The sequence below is a fragment of the Carlito syrichta genome, unplaced genomic scaffold (genome assembly GCF_000164805.1).
Source record: "Carlito syrichta isolate Samal-C Ts95f unplaced genomic scaffold, Tarsius_syrichta-2.0.1 Scaffold120742, whole genome shotgun sequence".
Lineage (NCBI taxonomy): Eukaryota > Metazoa > Chordata > Mammalia > Primates > Tarsiidae > Carlito > Carlito syrichta.
In genome coordinates, this window is record NW_007064838.1 from 141637 (window position 1) to 167804 (window position 26168).

The 26168-nt window shown below is 47.3% G+C and overlaps 2 protein-coding genes across 2 annotated transcripts in view; one reads left to right on the forward strand and one right to left on the reverse strand.

Moving 5' to 3' along the window:
• TDRD10 (tudor domain containing 10) overlaps nt 1-20779 on the forward strand; it is a 31001-nt gene extending 10222 nt beyond the window's left edge. The window contains exons 4-10 of the mRNA XM_021707604.1: nt 14241-14248; nt 16676-16708; nt 17327-17417; nt 18180-18327; nt 18570-18715; nt 19008-19162; nt 20601-20779. Coding sequence (XP_021563279.1) covers nt 14241-14248; nt 16676-16708; nt 17327-17417; nt 18180-18327; nt 18570-18715; nt 19008-19162; nt 20601-20779 — 760 coding nt within the window. The remainder of the gene's footprint in view (nt 1-14240; nt 14249-16675; nt 16709-17326; nt 17418-18179; nt 18328-18569; nt 18716-19007; nt 19163-20600) is intronic.
• Nucleotides 20780-21568: 789 nt separating this feature from the next.
• UBE2Q1 (ubiquitin conjugating enzyme E2 Q1) lies at nt 21569-25787 on the reverse strand. Its single transcript, XM_008048173.2, has 8 exons — nt 25708-25787; nt 25378-25438; nt 25071-25161; nt 24901-24959; nt 24750-24798; nt 24389-24484; nt 23946-24012; nt 21569-23473 (listed from the first exon to the last, which is right to left on the reverse strand). The coding sequence occupies exons 1-8, from the start codon at nt 25751-25753 to the stop codon at nt 23442-23444; spliced, it is 501 nt and encodes a 166-aa protein (XP_008046364.2). The 5' UTR covers nt 25754-25787; the 3' UTR covers nt 21569-23441.
• Between the last annotated feature and the right edge of the window lie 381 nt (nt 25788-26168).

The following is a 26168-nucleotide window of genomic DNA, read 5'->3' on the forward strand; positions in this document are numbered from 1 at the left end:
TTTTTTATACTACTGACAAGCAAATAATACTTTTTATTTTATTTTTTGAGTTGGAGTTTCATTCTGTTGCTCAGGCTGGAGAGCAGTGGCACAATCATAGCAACTGCAGCCTCAAGCTGCTGGACTCAGGCAGTTATCCACTTCAGCCTCCTAAGTAGCTGGAACTACAGGCATGTGCCACCACACCTGGCTAATTTTAAAACAATTTATTGTAGAGACAAGGTCTCACCAAGTTACCTAAGGTTGTCTTTAACCCCTGAGTTCAGGCAATCCTCTCACCTCTGCCTTCCAAAGTGCTAGGATTGTAGGCATGAGCCACTATATTCAACTTTTTTTTTTAATTAAAATTTTTATTTTGAGATAATAGTAGATTCACACATAATTACAAAAATAATGAAGAGAAATTCCCTTGTACTCTACCTAGTCTCCCTGATGGTAACATTTTATAAAATAATACCAAACCAGGATATTGACAGTGACACAGTCGAGATACACCATATTTTATTTTTTGTTTTCTGTTTGTTCAGTTTTTTTGTTTGTTTGTTTACCTGAGGCTTATGTGAACATTTTTTAGGATTCCATTTTTATGTATCTTTAGTATTTTTAAGTGTATCTCTTTGTATACCTTTTTTCACTGGTTACTCTAGGTGTTTCACTATATATACATAACTTACTATAGTCTGCTCATGTTGGTTTTGCCTGTTTAGGTGGTGTATATAAATCTTACATCCGAGAGAGATTCCAAGATGGTGATGGAGTCATTTGGAGTGCGTGAGTCTCCACATAAATGAGTGAGTGCAGGGATGAACATGCAAGTGTGCTGGCAAGTGAGTGTGTGACTGTCAGACTGAGTGGGGACGTGGGAACAAGTGGCCTGAGCTCTCCTGCTGAGGCAGCTACCCCGCACAGCAACTCAGATCCCAGTGCAATCCACAGTCCAAAGGCAGGCACTATCTCTGTGACCATACCCCGAAGAAAGCAAAAAATACTCACTGCTGGTGCCACCTGCTACCACAACCATCAGTGCCAGAAAAGACATTGGCAGCAGGGACCATATAGAAAATATACCAAGGAAATAGCCCCCGAGTCCCAACAGAGGATGGGGTGCAGGGAGGTCCCTACCACATTTGTCCTGGTATCCGGGAGGAGACAGGCCCTAGCCTGTCCATGTGAACAATGAAGCTACCACCTAAGACTGAGGGGCAAATTCAGCACCTCTCTGTGGTAAAACACTGCCAACCCAAAGAAGATACCCTAGTTGCAGTACCCCCAGAGGGACAGGCCTGCTGAGGAGTCCCAGGCACCCTATCTTCCTAACCAAAACATTAGCAAGTCTACAACTGCAATGAGAGATGAAGAACTCAGCCCACAGTGAATGAATGGAGGCAGCTTTTGAATCTTAGCATCCCCATAATACACCTTACTCAAATCCCAAATCTGCAAAAGGACAGCACAGTTCTCCACCCCCAACCTGGCTTCAAAATTGAACAAATCCAGAGGCTTTACCAAAAAGAAGAATAGGAAGTTGAGCAAAAAGAAGTGAAAACTACTCCCTTTGTCACTGAGCAGTGGAAGTAAAGAGAAAAGAAAAACCCATCACAAATGAGAAATCAATGAAAAATACAGGTACCCCATAAAAGTTCATAAAGGATAGTGCACGAGAATATACAATGCAGAACTCAAACAATGACGTGTGCCTAGATTGACTGGTCTCAGACCACAAGATGGAAAGATCAAGGAATGATTGGAAAAGATGAATAAGAACCACAAAAGGCATGATGAAAACATGAAAGAATTAACTACTGAGATGCAAACTATAAAGAATATAGTAAATTAAATAATAAACTGACAAGCATGGAAAGTAGAAATAACTAGGCAGAAGAAAGAACCTCAGAGTTTGCAGACCAAAATGGAACTAACTCAATCTTTTAAAAACATAGAAAGGAAGCTTAAAAAGAAGGAAACAAAGCCTTCAAGAGATGTGTGATTATACTAAGAGAAATAACTTACGCATGATCAGTATCCCTGAAGCAGAAAAAGAGAATGAGAGCAATTCGGAACAAACATTCTATGAGGTCATCCAAGAAAATTTCTTGTATCTAAACATGTGACTATCCAAACACAAGAGAACCCCTGCATGGCACCACATGAGAAGACCAACTCCTAGAGATAGTAAATTCACTTACACAAAGTAGGTGTAAAAAAAAATTCCTAAAGGCAGTGAGAGAGAAAGATCAGACTACCTACCAGGGAAGACCAGTTAGAATAGCAGTAGACTTATCTACAGAAACACTACAGGCTGGAAGAGACTGGAGTCCAGTCTTCAAAGTTCTCAAAGATAAACAATTCCAACCAAGAATTTCCTGCCCAGCTAAGCTAAGTTTCATCAGTGATGGAGAATAAAAATCCTTCAATCCCTAAGAGTCTATGCTACCTCCAGACCAGCTCTACAAGATATGCTTAAGAAGGTATTAAGCAGCTGGATGAGGGGGCTCATGATTATAATCCCAGCACTTTGGGTGGCTGAGGTGAGAGGATTGCCTGAGCCCACAGGTTCAAGACCAGCCTGGGAAACTTGACAAGACCTCATCTCTACAATAAATTAAAAAATTAGCTGGATGTGGTGGCACATGCTTTAGTTCCAGCTACTTAAAGGCTGAGGTAGAAGGATCACCTGAGCCCAGCAGGTCGATGCTGCAGTGGCCGTGAGTGTGCCCCTGCACTCCAGCCTGGGTGACAGAGTAAGAGACTCCAACTCAAAAAAAAAAGGTATTAAGCACAGAAGAAAGAAAAGAATGACCACACCCTTCCCAAGAATGTAGGAAAACAGAATCAATGGAGCAAGCATCGTGACTACAGAATCTTAGACACACATATTGACCCCAATATCAAAAGAAAACCAACAAACAAATAACAAAACTGTAAGAGCCTCATGACAAGAATAAACTCTCACATCTCAATAGTCAGCTTGGATGTGAATGGACTAAATGCACCACTGAAAAGACATAAAATAGCAAACTGGATAAAAATACACAATGCAAGAAGATGCTGTCTCCCGAAGACACATCTTATCAGACTGGACACTCACAGACTCAGAGAATGAAAAACAAATTTTCAGGCAAACAGAACACGAAAGTAGGAGTCACAATCTTAATGTCAGAAACACAATCTTTAAGCTATCAAAAATGTAAAAAGATACAAAAGGACACTACCTAATGATTAACCCACCAACAATATATTTTATAGAAATATATTTTTATAAAAGACACAGTTTATGGAAATATATTTTTTAATGGTTATTAAGTAAACAGAGAAAAGATATTGACTCTAACACCATGATAGCTGGGAACTTAAATCCTCCATTAACAACCTTAGATAGGTCTTCTAGGCAGAAAGTCAACAAGATCTAGAACCTCAACTTGATGCTTGGCCAAATGGACAATAGATATCTACAGAACACTCCACCCAACAACTAAAAAATACATTCTACTCATCACCACATTAAACACTCCACGATCGACCACATCCTCAGCTATAAATCAAGCATAAGCAAATTTCATAAGATTGAAATACTGCCGTGGACCTCTCAGACCACAGTGGAATAAAAGTAAATATTAACACCAACAAAATTCCCCCAAGCCCACAAAGACATGGACACTAAACAGCATGATCCTGAATAATTCCTGGGACAACACAGAAATCAAGGCAGAAATTAAAACATTTCTGGAAACAAAAACACATCTTACCAAAACCTCTGTGATGCCATGAAAGCAGTAATAAGAGGGGAATTTATATCTCTATAATCACACATCAAGAAAATAGATCACAAGTTAACAGCCTAACCAACCACCGGAGGGAGCTAGAAGGATAAGACCATCAAAAGCCTAACTTCAGCAGAAGAATCCCAATCACCAAAGTCAAAGCCTAAATACTGGACATAGAAGACAAAAATATCAGGAAAAAAAAAAATCAAAACATAAAACTGGTTCTTTGAAAGGATAAATAAAATTGGTAGACCTCTTGACCAAGAAAAAGAGAAAAAGCCCAAATAAACACAATCAGAAATGCAAAAGATCAAGTCACAACTGACCCCAAAGAAATAACAAGATTATCATAGATTACTATGCACACCTGTATGCACACTTGAAGACCTAAATGAAATGGAGGACTTTCTGACATCACACAACCTCTCAAGGTTGAAATAAGAAGAAATTGAGACCCTATATGAATCAAAAACAACCCAGGAAATTGACTCTGTCATAAGAAACTACCTATAAAAAAGCCCTGGACTAAAAATCATACAAGGAGGAGCTGATAATTGAGAAAGATGAAACTCTACCCAAATCATTTTGCCCCAAACCAGGTAAAGATCTAACAGAAAGAAAACTACAGACCAATATCCCTGATGAACACAAATGTAAAAATTCTCAACAAGATTCTAGCAAATAAGTTCCGACAGCACATCTCAAAAATCCACCATGACTAAATAGGCTTCATCACCAGGATGCAGGGCTGGTTCAACATTTGCAAGACCATACATATAATTAAATACATCAACAGATGTAAAAACAAGTACTACATGATTATATCATTAGATGCAGAAAACGCTTTTTTTGATAAAACCTAGCATCCCTTCTTGATAAAAACCCTTGAACACCTAGGCATAGAGGGAACATACCTCAAAGAGCCATCTACGATAAACCCACAGTGAACATATTGCTAAGTGGACAGAAACTGGAAGCATTTCCCCTGAAAACCAAAAGAAGACAAGGCTGCCCACTCTCACCCCTCCTGTTCAGCATAGTGTTGGAAGTCCTATCGAGAGCAGACAACAGAAGGAAATCAGGGGCATCCAAATAGGAAAAGAGAAAGTTAAGTTATCCCTCTTTGCTGACAATATGATCCTATACCTTGAAAACCCAAGATAATCTGTCAGAAACCTTCTTGTACTGATAGAGGACTTTGGTAATGTCTTGGGATACAAAATAAATGTGAAAAAGACAGTCACATTCTTATACACTAATAACAAACAGGCAGAGAACCAAATAAAAAGCACAATTCCATTCATAAGAGCCACACACAGAAATATCTTGGCATCTTTCTTTTTTTTTTTTTTTTTTGAGTTGGAGTCTCACTCCGTCGTCCAGACTGGAGTACAGTGGCACGCTCCTGACCACCACAGCCTCGACCTGCTGGAATCCAGCAATCCTTCTGCCTCAGCCTTCCAAGTAGCTGGAACTATAGGTGTACACTACCACACCTGGCTAATTTTTGATTTATTGTAGAGATGAGGTCTCGCCAAGTTTCCCGGGCAGGTCTTGAACCTGTGGGCTCAGGCAGTCCACTCACCTTGGCCTCACAAAGCTCTGGGATTACAGGTCGAGCCACCGAGCCCAGCCTGTCTTGGCATCTTTCTAACCAGAGAGGTGAAAGACGTTTACAACAAAAACTACAAAACACTACTCAAAGAAACCAAAGAAGACACAAACAAATGGAAAAATATTCCATGCTCATGGATTGAAGAATCAACATTGTTAAGATGTCCATCCTACCAAAGGCAGTATACAAATTCAACACAATACCCATTAAATTACCATCATCATTCTTCTCATTCTGTTGGAAACAATACAGAAATTCATATGGAAACATAAAAGACCATGAATAGCCAAAACAATCCTTAGTAAAAGAAACAAAGCAGGAGGAATCACACTTCCAGACTTTAAACTTCATTATAAGGCTATAATAATCAAAATATCTGGCATTTGTACAAGAACAGGCATATAGACCGGTGGAACAGGATAGAGATTCTGGAAGCAAAACCTCAATTTCTCAACCAACTCATCTCTGACAAAGCCCTTACCAACAACCACTGGGGATGGGAGAACCTATTCAGTAAGTGGTGCTGGGAAAAATGACTGACCACATGCAAAAGATTGAAACAGGACCCCTACCTCTCACCATACACAAAAATGAACTCTAAATGGATCAAAGACCTACATGTAAAGCCTCAAACTATGAGAATCTTAGAAAACACAGATGACATCCTTATGAAAATTGGAATAGACAACCAATTCCTGGTCAAAATCACAAATGCCTGTGCCATAAAAGGTAAGATAGACAAGTGGGACCTCATCAAAATGAATAGCTTCTGCAGAGCAAAATAAACCATCAAGAGATAGGGGAGACAGCCCACAGAATGGGAAAAAATATTTGCCAACTGTATATCTGACAAAGGCCTAACATCCAAGATCTACAAGAAACTCAAATGTGCCCAAAGGAAAGAAACAAACAGCCCTATTAAAAAGTGGGTAAAGGAGAGACACATGAGCTCAGCCCAGAGATACTACAGTGGCTTCAGCAGGGTTGCTGTAAGCACTAACAGCTTGGCAAATGAACCTCTGGAGATTCCGGACAATGTGGGAGATTGACTTCGGGTTGTCTACGACTTTGCAACTGATAGGAATGATTTCTGAAGGAACTTGATCCTCAGTTTGGGACTCTTTGCTCTAGCAGTTTGACTGTCTAGGAACTTGAATGACATTGACCTCTTGGCACCTCATCCAGGGGTGTAGTCAGCCAAGGAGACAAATGGAATCCTGTGCTGTACCTAAACCGCCTAAAACAGAGCCTGTGATCTGTGACCACCACAAGATATGCCCTGATGGCAGCTGAGATTTGGTTCAGATGGGCACTTTCCTTTTCCCTGTCTGGTTTTCTTTTGTTCCTTGAGTCCACTCAGAACTCCATTTTCTGATCAGCAGTCAGGCTTAAGCTAAAACATTGTCTCTGTTTGTAAAGTTCTGTAAATAGTTCCTAAGTTTCTGCAAGGGGTGATCTGTATTCTTGTTCTGAGAAATAACAATGATGTTTTAACAAATATCTAAATAAAGACTGCAAACAAAAAAAAGTGGGCAAAAGATTTGAATAGATACTTCTCAAAAGACATACGAGCAGCCAATAGACGTATGAAAAATGCTCGGCCCCACTAATTATTAAAGAAATGCAAATTAAAACCACACTGAGATACCACCTAATTCCAGTCAAAATGGCCATCATCAATAACTCAAAAAGCCATAGATGCTGGAGAAGATGTGGGGGGAAAGGAATGCTTCTACACTGTTGGTGAGAGTGTAAACTAGTACAACCTCTATGGAAAACTGTGCGGCGATTTCTAAAAGGTCTAAAAATCGACCGTCCATACAACCCAGCAATCCCCTTCTGGGAATATACCCAGAGGAACTCAAATCATTTTATAAAAATGATAACCTGTACATGCATGTTTATTGCAGCATTATTCACAGTAGTGAAAACATGGAACCAACTGTGCTGCCTATGGAAAATGAACTGCAAGCTGGGCTCGGTGGCTCAGCCTATAATCCTGCACCTTGGGAGGCTGAGGTGAGTGGATTGCCTGAGCTCGCGGGTTCGAGACTTGCCTAGGCAACTTGGTGAGACCTCATCTCTACAATAAATCAAAAAAAAAATTAGCCGGGCGTGGTGGCGCGCGCTTGTAGTTCCAGCTACTTGGAAGGGTGAGGCGGAAGGATCACTGGAGCCCAGCAGGTCGAGGCTGCGGTGGCTGGGAGCGGCCACTGCACTCCAGTCTGGGCGACAGAGTGAGACTCCAACTCAAAAAAAAGAAAAAAGAAAGTGGACTGCATTAAAAAAATGTGGTACATATACGTGATGGAATACTACACAGCCATAAAGAATGATAAAATTATGGACTTTGCAGCAACTTGGATGGATTTAGAGTCTATAATACCCCGTGATCTATCGCAGAAACAACTGAGTACCGTGTTTTCACTCATGAGCAGACCCTGAACATTTATCATAATGTTATAAGAAAGATTGGCTGTAATGGGAAACTTCTAGGGGAGGGGATGGGGCACATAACATCAATAAGGGTACCTGATCTCTAACCAGGCAAAGTGGCAACCAAAGGGAGACCCAAAGTTTGCCTATACAATGACCACTTATATAACTAATCATGAATTGTGCCCCACATCTTTAAAACAAAAAAACTTGCATCCATTTACTTTCCTTTACTCTTCCCTGTTTATAATGTAATTGTAATTGAAATTATATATTTCCTCTATTTACATTTAGAACCACATCAGAAAGTGTTACAAGTTTTGCTTCAACTATGAAACGTAATTTAGAAAACTCAAAGAAAGTGTCTTGAATCGTCCTATATTTTTTTCTTACCATGTTCTTTCTGATGTCCTGAGTTGCCGTCTTTTATGATTTCCTTTCTGTTTAGAGGACTTCCTTTGGCACATTCTTTTAGGGTAGGTCTGCTGCTAACACATTCTTCGATCTTAGAATGTCTTAATTTCCCCTTCATTCCTAAAGGATATTTTTACTAGTTACGCAGTTCTTTTCTTTCAACACTGGAAAAATAATTGTGCCACTTCCTTCTGACCTCCATGGTTTCTGATGAAAATTCTGTCATTCAAATTGTTTTTCCCCTTAAAGGTACGCTGTTGTTTTTCTCTGACTGTTTTCAGGATTTTTTTGTTGGTTCTTTGTTTTCAGAAGTTTAATTATGGTGTATTTTCTCATGGATTTATTTGTATTTATGTCATTCTGGGTTCACTTGCTTTTGTGAATCTAGTTCTTTTCAGTCTACTTTCTGTTTTTCAGATTGCATAATTTTTATTGTTCGACCTTTAGCCACCAGTTCTTTCCTCTGTCCCTCTCTGTTCTGTTTAACCACTGAGTTTTTTATCTTGGTTATTGTAATTCTCACTTTGAAAATTTCCATTTTTAAATATCTTCTATATTTTGCTGAGAATTTTTATTTCTTTGCTGAGTTTCTGTTTTTTCATTTGTTTTATGAGTGCTTGTAGCTTATACAGTTGCTCATTAAAGCATTTTCTCATGGCTGTTTTAAAATGTTTGCCAGATAATTCCAGCATCTGTGTCATCTTGGTGTTGGCAGGTGTTGCCTTTTTCCATTCTGCTTAAGATTGTCCTGGTTGTTGGTATGATGAGTGAGTTTTTGGGGGAAACCTAGGCAATTTCTTAAGAGGGTTTTATTTTATTTTATTTTTTTTGAGTTGGAGTCTCACTGTCACCCATACTGGAGTGCAGTGGCCGCTCCCGGCCACTGCAGCCTCGACCTGCTGGGCTCCGGCGATCCTTCCACCTCAGCCTTCCAAGTAGCTGGATCTATTTAAGCCTTCTGTTTTAGTTGGCTCTCTCTAGTGTTTCTCTCTGCCTCGTTAACTTTGCTAGGGGAGGACAGAAGTCCAGGTTCACCATGCAACTTCCTAAGATACTGGGGGCTCCTTGTGACTGCCAGTTCTGGCTCATGGCCTCCCCCAGCACTCCAGTGTGGGTGACTTTGTTACCACTGGGGAAGTCCTGACTCTCCACTAGACTTCTCTGACACCACTCCAGCAGGGAAGGGGCGGGGGCCTTATTTCTACAATGAAGATGTGGAATTCCAGGCACCTAAGTGGTTTCCACTGACACCCAGGCAGGGTGGTGGTGGGGAGGAAGCTGGCTTCCTTACTGGCTGGGTGGGGAATGACATTCCTGGCTGCCTTCTTGGCCTTCTGTGATGTCATCAGGGTGGGGGTATGGGGGCAGAAGTCTGGGCTCCTCACTCTGGCTTTGCTGGCATGTGTGGAGGTGGGCTTACTTTTTTTGCAGTGTTTACCCAGAGTAGAAGAGTTATTGTTTAAAAGTTGTCTGCCTTGCTTGCCTGCCCTTTTTCCGGTGCTTTGGCTAGAGAGAGCAGGCTTTTGTTGGGGCTCTTCTATCTGTGCCTGTGGCATTACTGGGTTGTTGGCCTCTTCAATTCTAAGCCTGGGATATATAAGGCAAAAGGAAAACCCGGAGAACTCATCACCATTGTGGACTTTGGGTCCTACAGTCTCTAGCAAGCCTGCCTTCTCTCTACCTCTCAGAGGTACATTTGTTTTATATGTAATGGTCTTTTAGTTGTATTTAGCGAATGAATAAGAAAAAGTATGTCTGTTTCATCTTCCCAGAGTGGAAGTTCTAAGAATGGTTTTTATATTTTTAAATGCCTAAAAAAAAAAAAAAAATCAAAAGAGTATTTCATGGCACATGAAAATTATATGAAATTCAGTTTCAGTGTCCACAAAGCTTTCTTGGCACCATCCTCAGCCATTTGTTTACAGTTTGCTTGTGGCTGCTTCCATGCCGTTGCCACGAAGTGGACTTGTGACAGACCGTGTGGCCCCTAGAACCTAAAATATTTACTATCAGGCCCTTTGCAGAAAAAATTTGCCAGTTCCTAGATTCTAGACTTAGAATCTTTTTTAAAAAACAAAATGAAAACTCCTGGCAATTAATGAGAGAAGGAAACAACCTGGTAGAAGAATAAGCAAGAGCTAGGGATGGGCGTTCCGGGACAACTCCCTGGCTGCAGTAGTCCCGTTGCCTGCCACACACCCACACACCTGGAGTTTTTCATCATCTGTTCCCAACTATGCCAGCCATCTCTGATGCTACTGGTTTTCAGAACTTCGCCCATTCTGGTGGAACTGTCAGACCGAGGAGCTAGGTGTGGGGAGTGGGCAAGCCTTGGGTATGCACTGGTTTTTGCACAAGGCTCAGTAGTAGTAGTTTTTGTTTTTGTTTTAAATAGATGTCTTCTTTTTTCTTTTTCTTTTTCTTTTTTTGAGTCAGAGTTTCACTCAACAAATCCTATCCCCAAAAAGCAATGATAAGTCTTGACAGAATTGTCGAAAACAACCATTTCAGGACTCTGGAACTTGACTAAAGGCACACAACAAATTGAAAACTTTGGATTGGGCATGGTGGCTCATGCCTGTAATCCCAGCACTTTGGGAAGCTGAGGCAGGAGGATTGCTTGAACCCTAGAGTTTGAGACCAGCCTGGGAAACATGGTGAGACCTTGTCTCTATAAAAAGACAAAAAATTGGCCATGTGTGGTGGCATGCGCCTGTAGTCCCGGCTACTCGGGAAGCTGAGGTGGAAGGATTGCCGGAGCCCAGGAGGTGGTTGCTGCAGTGAACCATGATTGTGCCACTGCACTCCAGCCTAGGTGACAGAGTGAGACCCCAACTCAAAAGTAAAATAAAAAAGAATAAAAATAATAACAGACAACTTGATTTAGCAGTGATCGAGATTTGCACAGTCACAGCGTAATGAAAACTGTGGCTCTGAGCAAGGAGCGACATAGCTGGAGTTTAACCAGTTTACCTGTTTGTTTTTGAGTTGGAGTCTCACTCTTTGCCCAGGCTAGAGTGAAGTGGCATGCTCATGGCTACCACGGCCTTGACCTGCTGGGCTCAGGTGATTCTTCAACCTCAGCCTTCCAAGAAGCTGGAACTATAGGTGAACGCCACCACACCTGGCTAATTATTTATTTATTTATGGTAGAGACAAGGTCTCGCCAGGTTGCCCAAGCTGGTCTAGAACCCCTGGACTCAGGCAATCCTCTTACCTCCTCCTCCCAAAGTGCTGGGGTTACTGGCATGAGCCACTGTGCCCGGCTGTTTTTAAAAATCAATTTTACGGAAGAATTGTGTATACTTCTTCAAATACAATTCGGTAAGGTGAACCTGTTTAAGGGTAAAGTTTGATGAGTTTTGACCAGTGTGTGCAGTCATATAATCACTGTCACAGTCAAGATGTGGACCATTTCAGTCATCCGAAAGACTCTCTTGGGCCCCTTACTAGTGGACCGGCAGTCCCTCATTTATGGTGCTCCCCCACACCAGGATCTGTGTTCTTTCGCTTAAGCAAGATCTCTTCCAGCTTTCCTCATGCTGGGTGTGCCTCTTTGTGTCTGGCTTCTGGCACACAGAAAATGTTGTGAGGGCCATCCATGTGGCTGCACCCTCAGCAATTCCTTTTTTATTGCTAAGCGATATTCTGTTGTGTGATGTGCCTTGTATTCCCTCTTCTGCCTAGATTTAACTTTCAAAGGGAGCATCTAGCATAGACTGGGTGAGACCAGAGCAGTAGCAGGAAGACCTGTCTCAGGTAGTGCAGCGACGAGGTGAAAAAGTCTTGTCACACTAGCCCCAGGGCCGATTTCCAGACACCAGAGCCCATCCCCTTAGGCCCTAGCCCTGCCATTCTCAGCCCAGAAGGCTCTTCTCCAGATGTCTGTGGGGTTTGCCGTGTCGCTCCATTTAGGCCTGCTCAGGTGTCACCTCCTCAGGGAGACTTTCCCAGAGACAGTGCCCACCCAGCGATCTCTGACCCCTCTCCCTGCCTTGTGTCTCTTCACTGCTCTTATTGCCACCTGTCGACGACATTTTTCCTTTTTCACACTTATTTAGCATCTGCTGCCCCTGTGGAATGTGAGCTTTGTAATGACAGTGTCTGGAACGTAGGCACTTTATAAATGTTGGTGGGGTGACTAAGTGTGGACTCCCTGAGAACAGGACCTGTGTCTTTCATCTTTGTCATTTTGTGCCTGGCACAGAGAAGTGCAGGACGTGTCCCCTGGGTGATTAACAGAGAGGGAAGCAGTTGGGGGTCTTCTGTCAATGTGAGATGGATGCTCCCTCCAGGCGGTCCCAGGTGGAGACTGGGGCCTTGGAGGCTGCAGGTTGAGAGGCCCTGCTGTCTGGGATGTTGTGTGTAGCCGCATCCTTGCTGAGTTGAGTGCTAGGATTTCCTTCTCGCTATTGGGGGCGGGGGCCACGCCTCATGTCTTTTCTTCTGCTGCTCCGACTCCCCAGCACAGCTCAAGAGCAGGCAAGCCTCTGCGAACACTTGACCAGCTGGTAGAAATGTCCCAGAACAAAGTAAAGGGATAATTAACAGCTGTTGATTGAGCTGGGCACGAGGCTTACTGTGCTTGTGCAACAATAGAACTTAATTAGAATCGGCTGCGCTGGCAGCTAGCGAGGTGCTGCCTCAATGTCAGTGGTGTTCACGTGGCCACCTTTGTATCACAGACACATCCTGAAATTTGAGGTCTGTGTTTAGGTGATGTGCCTGCTCTGACTGTTGGATGATAATTGTGTGGTTTTTTTCCTGTGGAACTTAATTTTGCAAACTGTCAAAATGGACTTGTTATGTTTATCGCTTAAATCATTAGGGAATTATAATTAGACCAAAAAATGGTTTAAAATGTTTCTGTATTAATAATTATTTTTAGCTTGAAACCACTGATGATAATTGGTTTGTGAGGTTGGCATTTAGAACTGTCTTAGGTGATTCTGAGTAAAAGATATCTTCCGTGCCTGACTAGAGGAGGGCAATATTCGAGTGCCATCACGGTGCCTTGTGGGTGAGCAGGAGACACAGAGGTGCCAGAGATCTGACTCAGTCTCTTCCACAGGCAGCAGAGGTTAGCCTTTCCTGAGGGCACTGCCTGCCCTGTGACTCTCCGATTGTTTTATTTATTTTTTTGAGTTGAGGTCTCACTGTGTCACCCAGGCTGGAGCAGTAGCATGATCACAGCTCACTGCAGTCTCTACCTCCTGGACTCAGGCAATCCTCCTGCCTCAACCTCTTGAGTAGCTGGGACTACAAGTGTGTGCCACCACACCCAGCTAATTTTTTAAGCTTTTTTTTTTTTTGGTAGAGACAAGGTCTTGCTATGTTACCCAGCTGGTCTTGAACTCCTGAGCTCAGGAACTCCTACCTTGGCCTCCCAGAGTGCTGGATTTGCAGGCATGAACCATTACACCTGGCCTTCTGATTGTTTTATTGTATGAACTCATTTAATTACAGCAGCAGGTGCTATTAACGATCCTATTCTGCAGATGGGAACACAAAATAACTCACCTGAACTTAAGTATCCAGTCAGTTCTGGAACCAGGATTGGGGCCCAGGCAGTCTGTCTCCAGAATTCACACTTTTCCCTGCTCTGCCATACACCTTCTGTTTCTTTTTTTTTTGAGTTACAGTCTCACTTTGTTGCCCAGGCTGGAGTGCACGCTCACGGACACCACAGCCTCAACCTGCTGGGCTCAGGCGATCCTTCTGCCTCAGCCTTCTGAGTAGCTGGAACTATAGGCACTTGCCACCACACCTGGCTAATTTGTTGATTTATTGTAGAGATGAGGTCTTGCCAAGTTGTCCAGGCTGGTCTCGAACACGTGGGCTTAGGCAGTCCTCTCACTTCAGCCTCCCAAAGTGCTGAGATTATAGGCATGAACCACCGTGCCCAGACTCACCTTCTGTTTTTTAAGCACCTACTGCATGTCATGTTCTGAACCCAGCTGAGTCCTTACCTCAAGGCGGGTATGATTCATGGCATAGAAGAGGAAACCAAGACTAGAGAGTTAAGGAATTGCCTCAGCTCACTTCTTGTTTCATTCATTCATTCAATATATACTGGGGGGTGGGGAGCTGCCAAAAGAAGTGTATACACATTTTAAGAGATATTCACCATAATCTGAAGTGTCTGGACACTGAGGATAACCACTCTGAGCACCTCCTGTAATTGCAGAAGTCAAACATGACTTGTATTCATCTTTTGTTATTGGTGTATACTATACTTTTGATACAGCTTTTTTCTTTTCTTAAATGTGTTTACATTTTTTGGCACCCTCTGAATTTGTTGAGAGCTTAATATGCACCCGGCATTTTCTAGAACACTGATTACTTCAGTGATCAAGTTGATTGTCAGAAGACACTTGTGATTCTTGTTCCTGTGATGCTTATATTCCAGTAGGAAGAGACATACAATAAACAAGAAACTACCAGATAATAAGTATCAGATAGAGAATTAAAACGTGATGATGTAAAGAGTGAGGGACCATTTCTTTAGATGGTCCCTTTTGTGGGGAAGTAATATCTCAGCTGAGATCTGAATGCCCCATCAGGGCCAGTCATTTGAAGACCAGAGGAGGGATATTCCAGGTAGAGGAAGGCCTGCAAGTGCCCCATGGTAGTGGTGGGGAGACGGGCTGAAAAGGAGGTCAGTGGGAAGTAGCATGAGATCACGAGGCCTTGATGAGACAAGGTGTGTTTTACTTGTGAGCACAGTGAGGGGATGCTGGAAGATTTTAGTCAGTGACATAATGCAAGGTGAGTTTTGTGCAAGATCATACTGCCCATTGGTGATTGGGTCGTGGGGCAGGCGCGGCCGCAGGGGCTCTGTTTGGCTGCCGGTGCTGTTGTCCTGGTGGGAGGTGGTGCATGCTGAGTGGTGGCTATGGAGAGAGAGAAAAGAACTGGTGAACTTGGATGTTTCTTGGTGGAAGTGGCAGCTCGACTTGCGTGACCTTGATGTAGGCACTAGGGAAAGCTGGATTTGACCTGAGCCCCTGTAGATAACAGTGCAGTTTACTGAAGCTGAGGCAGCTGGGTGAAGGCAGCTCAGGTGGGTCTGTGTTGAACATGTGGAGTTTGTGCCCCTCTTTGCTCTCTTGCCAGGTGGGCATCTTCACATATGAGTGGAATTCCAGGGAACGATTAGGGCTGGAGCCAGCCCGGAGAGTCAGGGGTATGTTGGTGCCTAAAACTGGAATCAGGGATGGCCTAGAGAGAAGGTGACTAGGGAGAGGTCCGAGCCGGCCAGGGTTGAGTGACTGAGCTGAGAGGGGCCAGCCAGGGAGGGAGGAAGGAAACCAGATGTGTGTGATGCCAAGGAGACTGAGAGAAGAAGAATTTATGGAAAGAGAGAGTGGGGGGAATCCTGCAAGTAAATGCAGACCAGGATGTGACCACTGGATTGGGCCACATGAAGGTTACTGCCTGCTCTGTACAGGGCTATCTCAGGGCAGCCTGAGAGGAGATGGATGTGAGTATGGCAGTGGACAACACTCAAGACAGCACTGTTAGTGAAAGGAGCAGAGAGAGGTCAAGGTCACAGGGAGATGTGGGGTCAGTCAGGGCTCAGCCCCGCTTGTTTTCTGGTGGGAAAGGTCCACACAGGAGGGAGACAGCAGTGGAGGAGCGAGAGGGCGTGCTGCAGGGGTGAGACCCTTGAGCCAGAGCAGGAGTGGTCTGTGCAGCTGTGGGAGCAGGAGGGATAATGAGGGGGCGAGGGGAGGTTGGTGGTTTGGATGGTGAGAAGATGAGAGCCTTCCCATCCAACAATGGCTGCCAGTTTGCCCAGAGACCAAGAGATGCATTCATAAGGCAGGGGCTTGGGTGTGAGTGGGAAAGGGTGGTGGTTTTGAAGAAAGGAGAGGGCCTGAAGCTTTCCTTTGGAGAAAAGGAAAGTAGATTTCTTGGGGGCTCCTTGTGGAACTGCCTGTTCTCTGGCAGCGGCTGGATATGGAGAAGTGGGCAGGCAGGCAGACACTTGGGTTTGTGGGGTTCTTCCAGTTGAGAACAATGGAGAGATGAGACCAGCTGGGTTGGGGGCTGCAGGGCTGTGAGTAGCGCAGGGCACCCAGGCCTTTCTCTCTCCACCCAGCCCCGCTTCCAGCATGATGCTGCCACCTCTTCCTCTTTCCAGGAAGTACCTGCAGGGCGTCCCTGGTCTCGGGATGGCAGCTCCTCCTGCACTTCCTGGTTGCAGCCCTCCTCCCTGCCTTCCCTGCTCTGGGGCATCTTTCCTTTGGGCTGGCTCAGGATCATGAGGAAGGAGAAAGTGGGTGGATGTCCTAAAAGTCTGCTCAAGTCTGTGTCAGAACAGGGGCTGCCGGCGCTGTCTCCAAATCTGCTCGGAGTGGTTCAACATGTAAAACCTGTAAATCAATACAAGAAATACCACCATGTCTGAGTGACACCTTTTCCTTTTCTCCCTAGGCTTCAGAGGCTTCTGGTAAAGGATTGACCAAAAATCTTGGTGAGATACAGAGCTGCCGTCTGCCCCCTGACCCCAGGATGTGGCTTTGTAACTCCTGGTTGACTTCTCCCAGCTCACTCAGTGTCACCACCTCTTCTCCAGCTTCCCTGTCAGCTTTGTCCCCTGCTGACCCTTACCGTAGGAAATACCCCTTTTCCCTTTTTGTTCCTCTAGCCTGCGATCATAGCTCACTGCAACCTCAAACTGTTGGTCTCAGGTGATCCTCCTACTGCAGCCTCCAAGTAGTTAGGACTACCGGTGCACGCTACCATGCCTGGCTAATTTTTTTTGTAGAGATGGGGGTCTCTCTTTGTTGCCCAGGCTGGTCTCCAACTCCTGGCTTCAAGCGATCCTCCCATCTCGGCCTCCCAAAATGCTGGGATTACAGGAATGACCCACCATACCCGGCCTTCCTGGGATGCTTTCTTAATTAAAAATATCATCTAGCCAATCCTCCCCACCCAGATGAGGATCTGGAGGCAGAGAAGTGCCTGGGTGCCGATTCTTGACCTACATTATGTGACCTTTGAGGGCAGGGCCAAGGCCTCTTGGAGGTGGGTAGAACATGGTTCTCTCGGCTAGCTCTGGTGCCTTCAGGACTGAATCCTCTGTTTCTAGCTTGCACACAGCACACGCCTAAGGCTGCTGTTGACCCCTGTGAGACTGAGAAGCTGAGGGCAGCCTTCTTCATGGTTCCTGTGGAAATGAGGTGAGCAAAGTGTAGAAAGACCACAGGACACATGGCGACTACAGACATCATCTGTGCCCGGTTGGGGGCAGAGATAGTACAGGGGGTGGAAACGGTTTTCAGGAGCTTCTGCATCAGACTCAGGCCCTCAGGCTGTGACCTGCACGGGCTCACACAATCATTTCCATGTATGTACAGTGAAGGCCTGTGACTATCCTCTTCTCTGGAGGCCATGAGACCATCTTGCCTACCATGCCCCCTTTGCTGTAACAGTGGACACCGTTCTGAATGTCCGGGATGCTGGAATAATCTGTCTGACCTGACGTGCTGCAGGGTCCATGGTGTTGGTTTTGTTACTAACCACGTGTGGTCTGGGCAGGTGATGACGTCCGTGACAGTAGGATGATGTTGGGAATGGGCAGAAATGCGCAAGAGCTGCCTTGGGGCTGAGGCAGACCCTACCTGCTGGACAGTCCATCTTGTAGAGACCCATGCGTCACTTTCGCAGGCTTGAAGTATACCCAGTGAGGGCTCCTGCCCATCTCTGTCCTGGAGTTCTCCTGATGAGTTTTTGTTTACGCTGCTCCTTCCTCTGCCTGAACTCTCTGGCCCCTGTGCCCCATGGCCCCTGCTTTCCTCTGCCATGCGCATGGTTGCTTGGGCAGTGGAGGGGGTAGCCCCAGTCTGTTCAGTGGACCCCCATCCCACTGCCAGGTCACCTGCCCCCAGGGCGGGCTCTGGTCCCGTTCACACCTTCCCTTGCTCCTCATGCCCCTCCCACAGAGGCTCCTTCCTGGTGCTGCTTCTGAGGGAATGCTTCCGGGACCTGCGCTGGCTGGCTATCATCCACAGCATCCGTGGGCATGTGGGGCTGCTGGTGACCAGCGTTGTCCCTCAGACCCCATTCTTCTGGGCCATGCACATCACTGAGGTATGGGCTTGTCGGTGGCCTGCTGGGTCCCCTGTTCCTCCTTGGGGGACCTCCCTGTGGTGTACATGGTAATGAGGGCCAGTCAGTGGCAGGGTCCAGCATGACCGGTCTGATCCCTGTTTTTGGTCTTGTTCTCTCTCCCACTTGTACCTGTGGTTGCCTTGGGGCACATTAATGATGCTAATGTAACAAGTGACAGCTGCAGCAGGCCGTGGAGCACACTGTGTCTGTGCGACCCACAGGCTCTGCACCAGAACATGCAGGCGCTCTTCAGCATCCTGGCAGAGGCCGAGGAGCGGCAGCCCTACCTGGCTGGCTCCGCTGTGCAGCGCGGGACCCGCTGCCTGGCAGAGTACCACCTGGGCGATTATGGACAGGCTTGGAACAGGTGTGTGCCCAGGCAGGGTTGGAGGGTATGGGAGGAACCTGCCAGGAACACCGTGCCTCCCTTCCTTGCTCCCTCCACTCCTTTGAGCTCTGTTTTTTTTCCTGAGAAGAAGAAAACACTTGTTTCAAGATCTTCTCTGCTTGTTATCATCTTCCCATCCAAGCAGGGGGAGAAACAAAGCCAACTCCCTGCTCCTCTCTCTCCTCGCCTCCATTCTCAGACCTTCTTCGTTGATGACAGCTATGCATGGGACTGGTGGAATGACTCTCCTCTCCCCACTTCCCTTTGCCAGGTGCTGGGTGCTGGACAGGGTGGACACCTGGGCTGTCGTCATGTTCATCGATTTTGGCCGGTTGGCCACGATCTCCGTGCAGTCTCTGCGCCGCCTGGATAGCGACGACTTCTGGACCATCCCACCTCTGACACAGCCGTTCATGCTGGAGAAAGGTGAGATGTTTTCCACTCTCCTCCGAGGATTTCAGGGACAGGAGATACCATGCCTGCCTCCAGGACCTCAGTGGGATGGCGTGGCCAAGGCCCTTGGGCTTGGGGTTCCCTTCAGCTTCCGTTCTTTCCATCTAACCCTGGTTTTCAGCACCTGTCCCAGCACAACTGCCTCTTGAATACTGGTTTTCACACCTGAGCTCTGGAGCCCCAGGATCCTGAGAAGGACCTCCATGCCACCCCTAAGACTGAGTTCTCCGGGTAGGGAGGGGGAGACAGGCTCCCTACCCCTTGCCAGAGCTGCTCAGCTGCCATCTGTTTTACATACTTTGAGTTTTGCTTAAGAGTTCATTGGACAAGGGTTCTGCTGTGGACAGTCGCTTGCATTTGAAAGCCAGTGATAGAGACGGGAGCACTGGCCTTCGGAACTTCTGACGTGTTGTTCCCTTAGCCCCGGATGCTTATGAGGGGCCTCAGTTTCCATGTCCTGGAAATGGAGAGATCCCTTCTCAAGATCCAGGTTAGGTGAAATGTAAAAGGATGAAAGAATGCTCTGGGGATCAGGAAGAGACGTGGAGGTGAAGAAACACGCACACACACCAAGGGAGATGGAAAAGCTTCTCCCAAAAGTGCAGGCCAAGGCTCCCTGGGAGTCTGGCGGGCCGCGTGCCCAGTGGGCAGGGAGCACCACCCAGAGGTCGTCTTGGGTCATTGCATGTGGAGGGCCCCTGCTGCCTAGCCTAGGAGGAACAGCCAAGGGCAGAGCTTACGGAGCACTCAAGAGCCTCCAGTCCCACAGAGCCGCTCCCAGCCGGTGGGAAGGGCCTTGTGCCCAACCCAGAGTAAGTCAGACAGGTGTACAGTTCTCTTCCCTTCATGAGTAAGGAAAATTAAGCTCAGAAAAGTGAAAGGATTGACCTCACATTTCATTCAAGAGAAGAGCACAGCTGGGGATGAACCCAGTTCTGACTCCTAATAGGACTTGGTGTCATGCACGCAAGCAGGCCCAGCATGTGGCGGGTGTGGTGCGACCGCAGGAACTGCACATGGTTCCTTAGAGAAAGCATTCCTCTGGCTGCCCCAGCCCAGCTGGCTCCAGCGTGTAGGATGCTGTATATCCTGGCAAGACCTCTGCTTGTAACCTCCATCTCTGCAGCCCAAAACTCAGAGCAGAGTTGAGCGAACGTAATTTTCTGTGCCCAGTCTAATTTCTCATTAAAAATCCCAGATCCCTGTAATTATTCTGACAACAGTGCCTCCACCTTTCATCTGCTCTCCCACCTCTCAGCATCATCCTGGCGGCAGAGTTAGCAGGAACCAGCAGAGGCTTGTTGGTCAGAGCTGGTTGGCGGCCAGAGCACTTCTACGGCCCCCGCCTCTTGCTTCCCTCCTGGCTGCTCCTGCCCCGCCAAGTAAGATGGTGGTGTGTTGTGTTTTGCAGACATTTTGAGTTCAGATGAGGTTGTTCATCGAATCCTCGAAGGGAAAATCACCGGCGCTTTGAACTTGGAGGTAACTGCCCCTGTATCTAACCTGGCCATTCTCCCTCCACTCCCATCCTGGGGTCTCAGCGGCAGAGTGCTGCCTCCTGGACACAGTGTTTACCTGGCATTCCCTTAGATGAAATAAATTGAAGTGATCCAAGAGACTGGGTGGACTGGCTCAGGCAGGCCTTCCTTCCCACCAAGACTTTCTTTTTCTCTTCCAGTCTCACATTCTGACATTTGAAGAGTCTAAATGACGGGCCGCCCTCAGCACGCCTCTTCCTGTCTGCCTCAGATCTGGAGTCTGCCTGCCCTGCCCTCTTGTACCCCTCTCACTCTTGGGACCTTGAGGTGAAAAAAGCCCAGGATTGAGTTTATTTCTCTTTTGCCTTTACGTTCAGCTCACCTCTCAGAGAGTGAAGTCTCATTGGTCACATGTCTTTAGTTTCCCAACTTGGCGTGCACATTTGAACCAAATGTAGGGAGCTGCCGTTTTAGGCCGAGAGCCTAAGGCAGCCTTTGTGTTCTCTCCTGTCGCCTCCTTGCATCCACAGCATGAGCTAAGCGGTCCCTGCCTAGTTTTCCTGGTGTTCCAGGTAGAATCAGATAGAGAACATGTGACCGAGCCACTGCCTTGACAAATAAATGTTGGCACGTTTCACAAGTCTGGGGTGACTGACACTTCTTTCCAACCACCCCTCTGCTGCCCTGCCCTGGAGAACTGCTACGATCTGCCCTTGATTCTTTATGCTTTGTACTTCACAAGAACCCTAAACTTAAGGTCACAAGCATCACCTTAGGTTTGACAAGAACAGTGGAGGATTCTCCTGGTGTTAGTGTTAACACAGCACAAGAGCTGGCATTTTCCTTCAGGTCAAGTGAACGCGAAACCCGCTATTTCTTTAAATAATTTTATTAGAGCCAAACTATTTAAATAATTTTATTTGTTTCATCCTTTGGTAGATGAGAAAAATACATTACAAAATACATTATACAGAGGACAGCTCACAGTACACATTACTAAAAACACAATCTACATTCCAGCCAGGGCTGGTGGTAAGTTCAGAAGAAAGCCACAGAGGCCTTGAAAACCAGATTCAGTTCTATGGAATGAATGTTCCCCTTGTGTCCCCTCTTTATCTCAGCCTCAGCATATATTAGCACCCCTAATCAGGTGGGTGTGGGTAGTTAGAGCAGCATTGAGTGGGACTGGTGGACTCTCCATCCACCTAAAGCAGCAAACATCAAAATTTCTCAAAAGGGAGGGAAATGACCCATGTGAAAACTGCTGTGTCTCCAAGCATTACAGACTCCTTGAGCACCGTGCAGGTTCCCCAGCAGCTGTCCCAAGTCTGGGTTTTCTAAGACTCGGGTCTTCACTTAGCCATCCCTGGCCTCTGTCATTTCCGCCTTTCTTAGAGTTGGAGGCATCGTCAGTCCTAAGAGGCCACCTCAGTCCCAGAGCAAGCTTACTGACAAGGAGATGCAGGTGGCACCTGCTGGGTGCAGTCCTGCCAACACCGACAGTTCTCTCAGTACACAGGCGTCCACCTCGCTTTATCTCCTTGGCATTTCCTGAGCCTGGAGTGGACACAGGTGTATAGCAGAATCCCTGTTAAAAGGCTCATAACCCTTTCCAGTAGGACCCACCTCGTGGGAGTGTCTTGAAAGAATCCACAATCTCCAAGCCAAACAGCTTCAGAGCTATGCCCATCTTCTCTTATAAAGTCAAACAAAGCAAGAGCCAGGAGGAAGGTGACGAGGCTTACCAGCGACCACCATCCAGATGAGATCGGACATGTTCAGGGTGGTATAGCTGTTGCGACCAACATCCAGTGCCAGTCAGGCCGCTTTCCAGGAGGGAGAGGAACCCACAACACAGAAAAGTTGTAGCAACACAGCATATTGCTGAGAGGGGAAAGACCACATACACACTTGGGAGCCTGTGTCCCCGTCCCCACTCGATTCATTCAAAAGCTCTACGGAGCAGCCTCTTGAGCCTCCTCATGTTCTTTTTCTTAGAAATTTGAAAACATCTGTGACTAGACGAGACAAGTAGTCCTATGAAGTAGGATCATCATTTCAGCCTACGACGCCGGAGTATAGCAGGCCAGGCTCTGTGTTCCGGGGGCAGGTGCTGGTTGCTCCAAGGGCCTTCAGGAGGGACCTAGGGGTGGCCCAGGCACATGCTTCAGCTCCACTCCTCGCGGCAGCAGCCAGACGCAGCCTCTCCTCTCCTCTCCACCAAAGCCACAGTGGACAGCACCCTCCCCACCTCCCAAGCAGCTCAGGGGATGGGGAGGGATGTGGGAAGAAAAAGAAAGATGAGTCAAGACCAGCATCTTCAAATTAACAAACTGTAATTGTTTTCCCAAAGATACATTTTTTTCATACACATCCATCATACACTGTAACCAAAAAAAGCAGTGTACATGAAATAAGAGAAAATAAATTAAAAATCCATAGCATAGGTAAGGAGGCTCTAGTCTGGAGCACAGCTGAGTTTCCAGCAATATAAGGAGGCTCGAAAGTTTCTTTTATAAGAATGCCTGCTAGCAAGGGTTCCAGCAAGGTGGTTGGTTGGTCTGTAAGTCAGTCTTGAGTAATTGAAACAGTTCTGTGTTTGTTTGTTTTCCTTAGCGTTTAGAATAGCCATCATTGTCCTGCAACAGGCAGAGCTATCACGTCCAGGAAAAATGAGGGAGGGAACCACAGAGGCAGCGTGAGATCCAAATACAGCATTCAAAGGTAATTGGTCCAGTGGTGCCTGGGGAGGGAGGAGGGGCGGCACTCCAGGGTTAGCCATCTTCCTTTGGAGGTGTGTACCAGCCTGCAAAGAAGCGGAACAGCCAGTGAGGTAGAGGCTGACGCCTACCCTCCCAGCCCAATCACCAAAGACACTTCCAGCGTCAGAGGCAGGAAGATCCTCAGAAGGGCCATCCAGTGTGGGGACAGAGAAGGTGCATGGGAAGCTGAGAAACTGTCCACCTGGAAATTACAAGGAAAGGGGCAGTGGTGTGCCCGACCTAAGGTGACAGGAGAGTGAGATGAGACTTTAAAGTGTGGCTGGGAAGGGAGGTAGCATCGAGTCTACCTGCGATGTGATCGCTGGGTGTTTTCTTGGAGAAAAGGTAGTGGTCACCAGCTACCACCAGCCCTTCCCTGGAGAACCGGGGCAGGTGCCGTGTTAGTGGGTGGGAAGGCTCAGAAACCAGAGGAAGAGGGTCTTGCTACTTGGCTGCAAGTGGAAACCTGGGGCCTGGCAAGCGTCCGAATCTCCTGAGTCCTGGCTCCAGCCTCACCGTTTTTTTCGTGGATCTGCACCAAGGACTTGTAGGACTGCTGTGCTCTTGTCAGACTGTATTGAGACTGGGGAGAGGAAGTCACCAGATCAGGCCATGGCCAGCATGGCCTTCTGCTGCTCACCTTCCACAGGCTGCCACCCAGATACCCAGGAGGCTTGACTCCCAGCACTGTACTCTGGTAATACACGAAGTACCCTCCCTGTGGGAGGTCCCTTGGGGCCACTGCCTTCCCTTTCCACACCTGCACCCTCCCCAGGGGCTTAGGTGCCTCAGGCCAAGGCCCGTTCCTGTTCCCACTGTGGGCATCACAGGCTCTCTCATCTGGTGCCACCAGCCCAGGGCCTTACCCTCCTAGTCCCTCAAAGAAGGTAGCCTTGGCTTCCTTAGTCAACTGCACTTGGCCCCACCCAGCCCAGCAGTCTCTGGCCCAGGCTCCTTACTTTGTTGGCTCCAAACTGCACTCGTGCTTTCCCCTTCACCAGTGTGGCACTGATCTGCATGATCACGGACTCTATGGAATAGGCACTGCTCCAGCCCTGGGGGAGGGGAGAGACAGAACAGCAAGTCAGGACAGAACTTCCCGAGAAAGCACACGCCTGTGCTCCTGGCAAGCAGCCGCTTTTACAGAAGGACCCTTGCCCTTCATTCCCAGGACAGCCACCACCTGTCTGCCCAGGTCAGTGGGTGCAAGCCCTGCCTGGCAGAACGAAAGGGCTACACTCAGCCTACCACCCAATCCACAGGGGTGTGTGCGTGGCAAAGCTCGGCCCAGCCCCGCCCAGGAGGGAGGGAGAGGCTCACCTGCTTGGTGAGAAGTTCCATGCAGATGGCCCCTCCGCCCAGGACATACCTGCATGAGAAAGGTTAGTCAGCCGTGCCTGGCAAAATCTCCAAGATCCTTCCCCGCCCTCTGCCCCGGGAGCTGCCCTCTTTCCTGTGCCCAGCCACTCACCCTCCGGAGAGGACTGGAGACACAACCCTGACAAACGGTGGGTCAAAGGGAAAGTTATCCTGAGAGAGAGAGACGACAATCAGGGAAGGGAGGCCACGTGCACCACAGGACTGTAAGCAGGCAGGGAAGCCTAGGCCAGGGAGGGACAGACTGGAAAGGAAAAGCCTTACTTTAAAGGAAAAGTTAAGTAGGATGAAGTCAGCTCCTTCTTTCTCTTTGAGGATCTGGAGATCGTTGTGCAAAGCGCTGTCCTGGTCAACTCTACGAAGTAAGGAGCCTGGGCTCAGACTCCAGAGGTCCCGTCAGGAGCCTCCTAAGGCTCCTACTTCCCCAGCTAGCAGCAGGCAGCCAAACCACTGCCCACGCCCACTCTGGGACCCTGCAACCAACACACTAGATGGGACTGCCCTAGAGATCCCACCACAGTAGCTCCACCCATACGCCTCAGCTTCCTCTCCAACCCGAATCCTCACTCACTTGAGGAGTTTGACATTCCAATCATACAGACTGTCATTCACGAGTTCGACTGCATAGTTTCCTAGAAGGAAGGAAGATAGGTGTTAGGAAGGCGGTCTGGGTGGGGAATGGTGTCTAATGCAGACTCCTTTCCCTGACTGAGAGAACAACACCAACAGTCCCAGGATTGCCCCAGATGGACACGCATCCAAGCCAAGCCAAGGGCATGAGGAGCTCCAATGGTGGCCAGAAAGGTTCACAAGCATTCATGTATCCCGGAGCCTCTTAGGGCCCCTGCCAGACCCTTCTTTATGAGAAGCTTCCATGTAGGCCCCTCTGGGGCAAACTTACCGCCTTTGAAACTCTGTGATCGGTATATATCCCTGAGCTCCTTCATCAGCCGGTCAGTGGCCTGCACCGAGCCAGACACTGCACCCTGGAGGGAGGGACGACAAGAACATTTCTCAGTCACATAGTTTGGAAACACACAGGCTAGACCTTAAGGGCAGTTGACAGCTTGCTCAGGATTTAGGGAAGGACTGGACACACCCAAAAAGGAGTCTTCAGCCGAGCTTGGTGGCTCAGCCTGTAATCCCGCGCTTTGGGAGGCTGAGGTGAGTGGACTGCCTGAGCCTGCGAGTTCGAGACCCGCCTTGGCAACTTGGGGAGACCTCACCTTCACAATAAATAAAAAAATTAGCTGGGCATGGTAGCACGTGCCTGTAATTCTGGCTACTCAGAAGGCTGAGGCTGAAGGATCGCTGGAGCCCAGCAGGTCGAGGATGCAGTGGCCAGGAGCGGCCACTGCACTC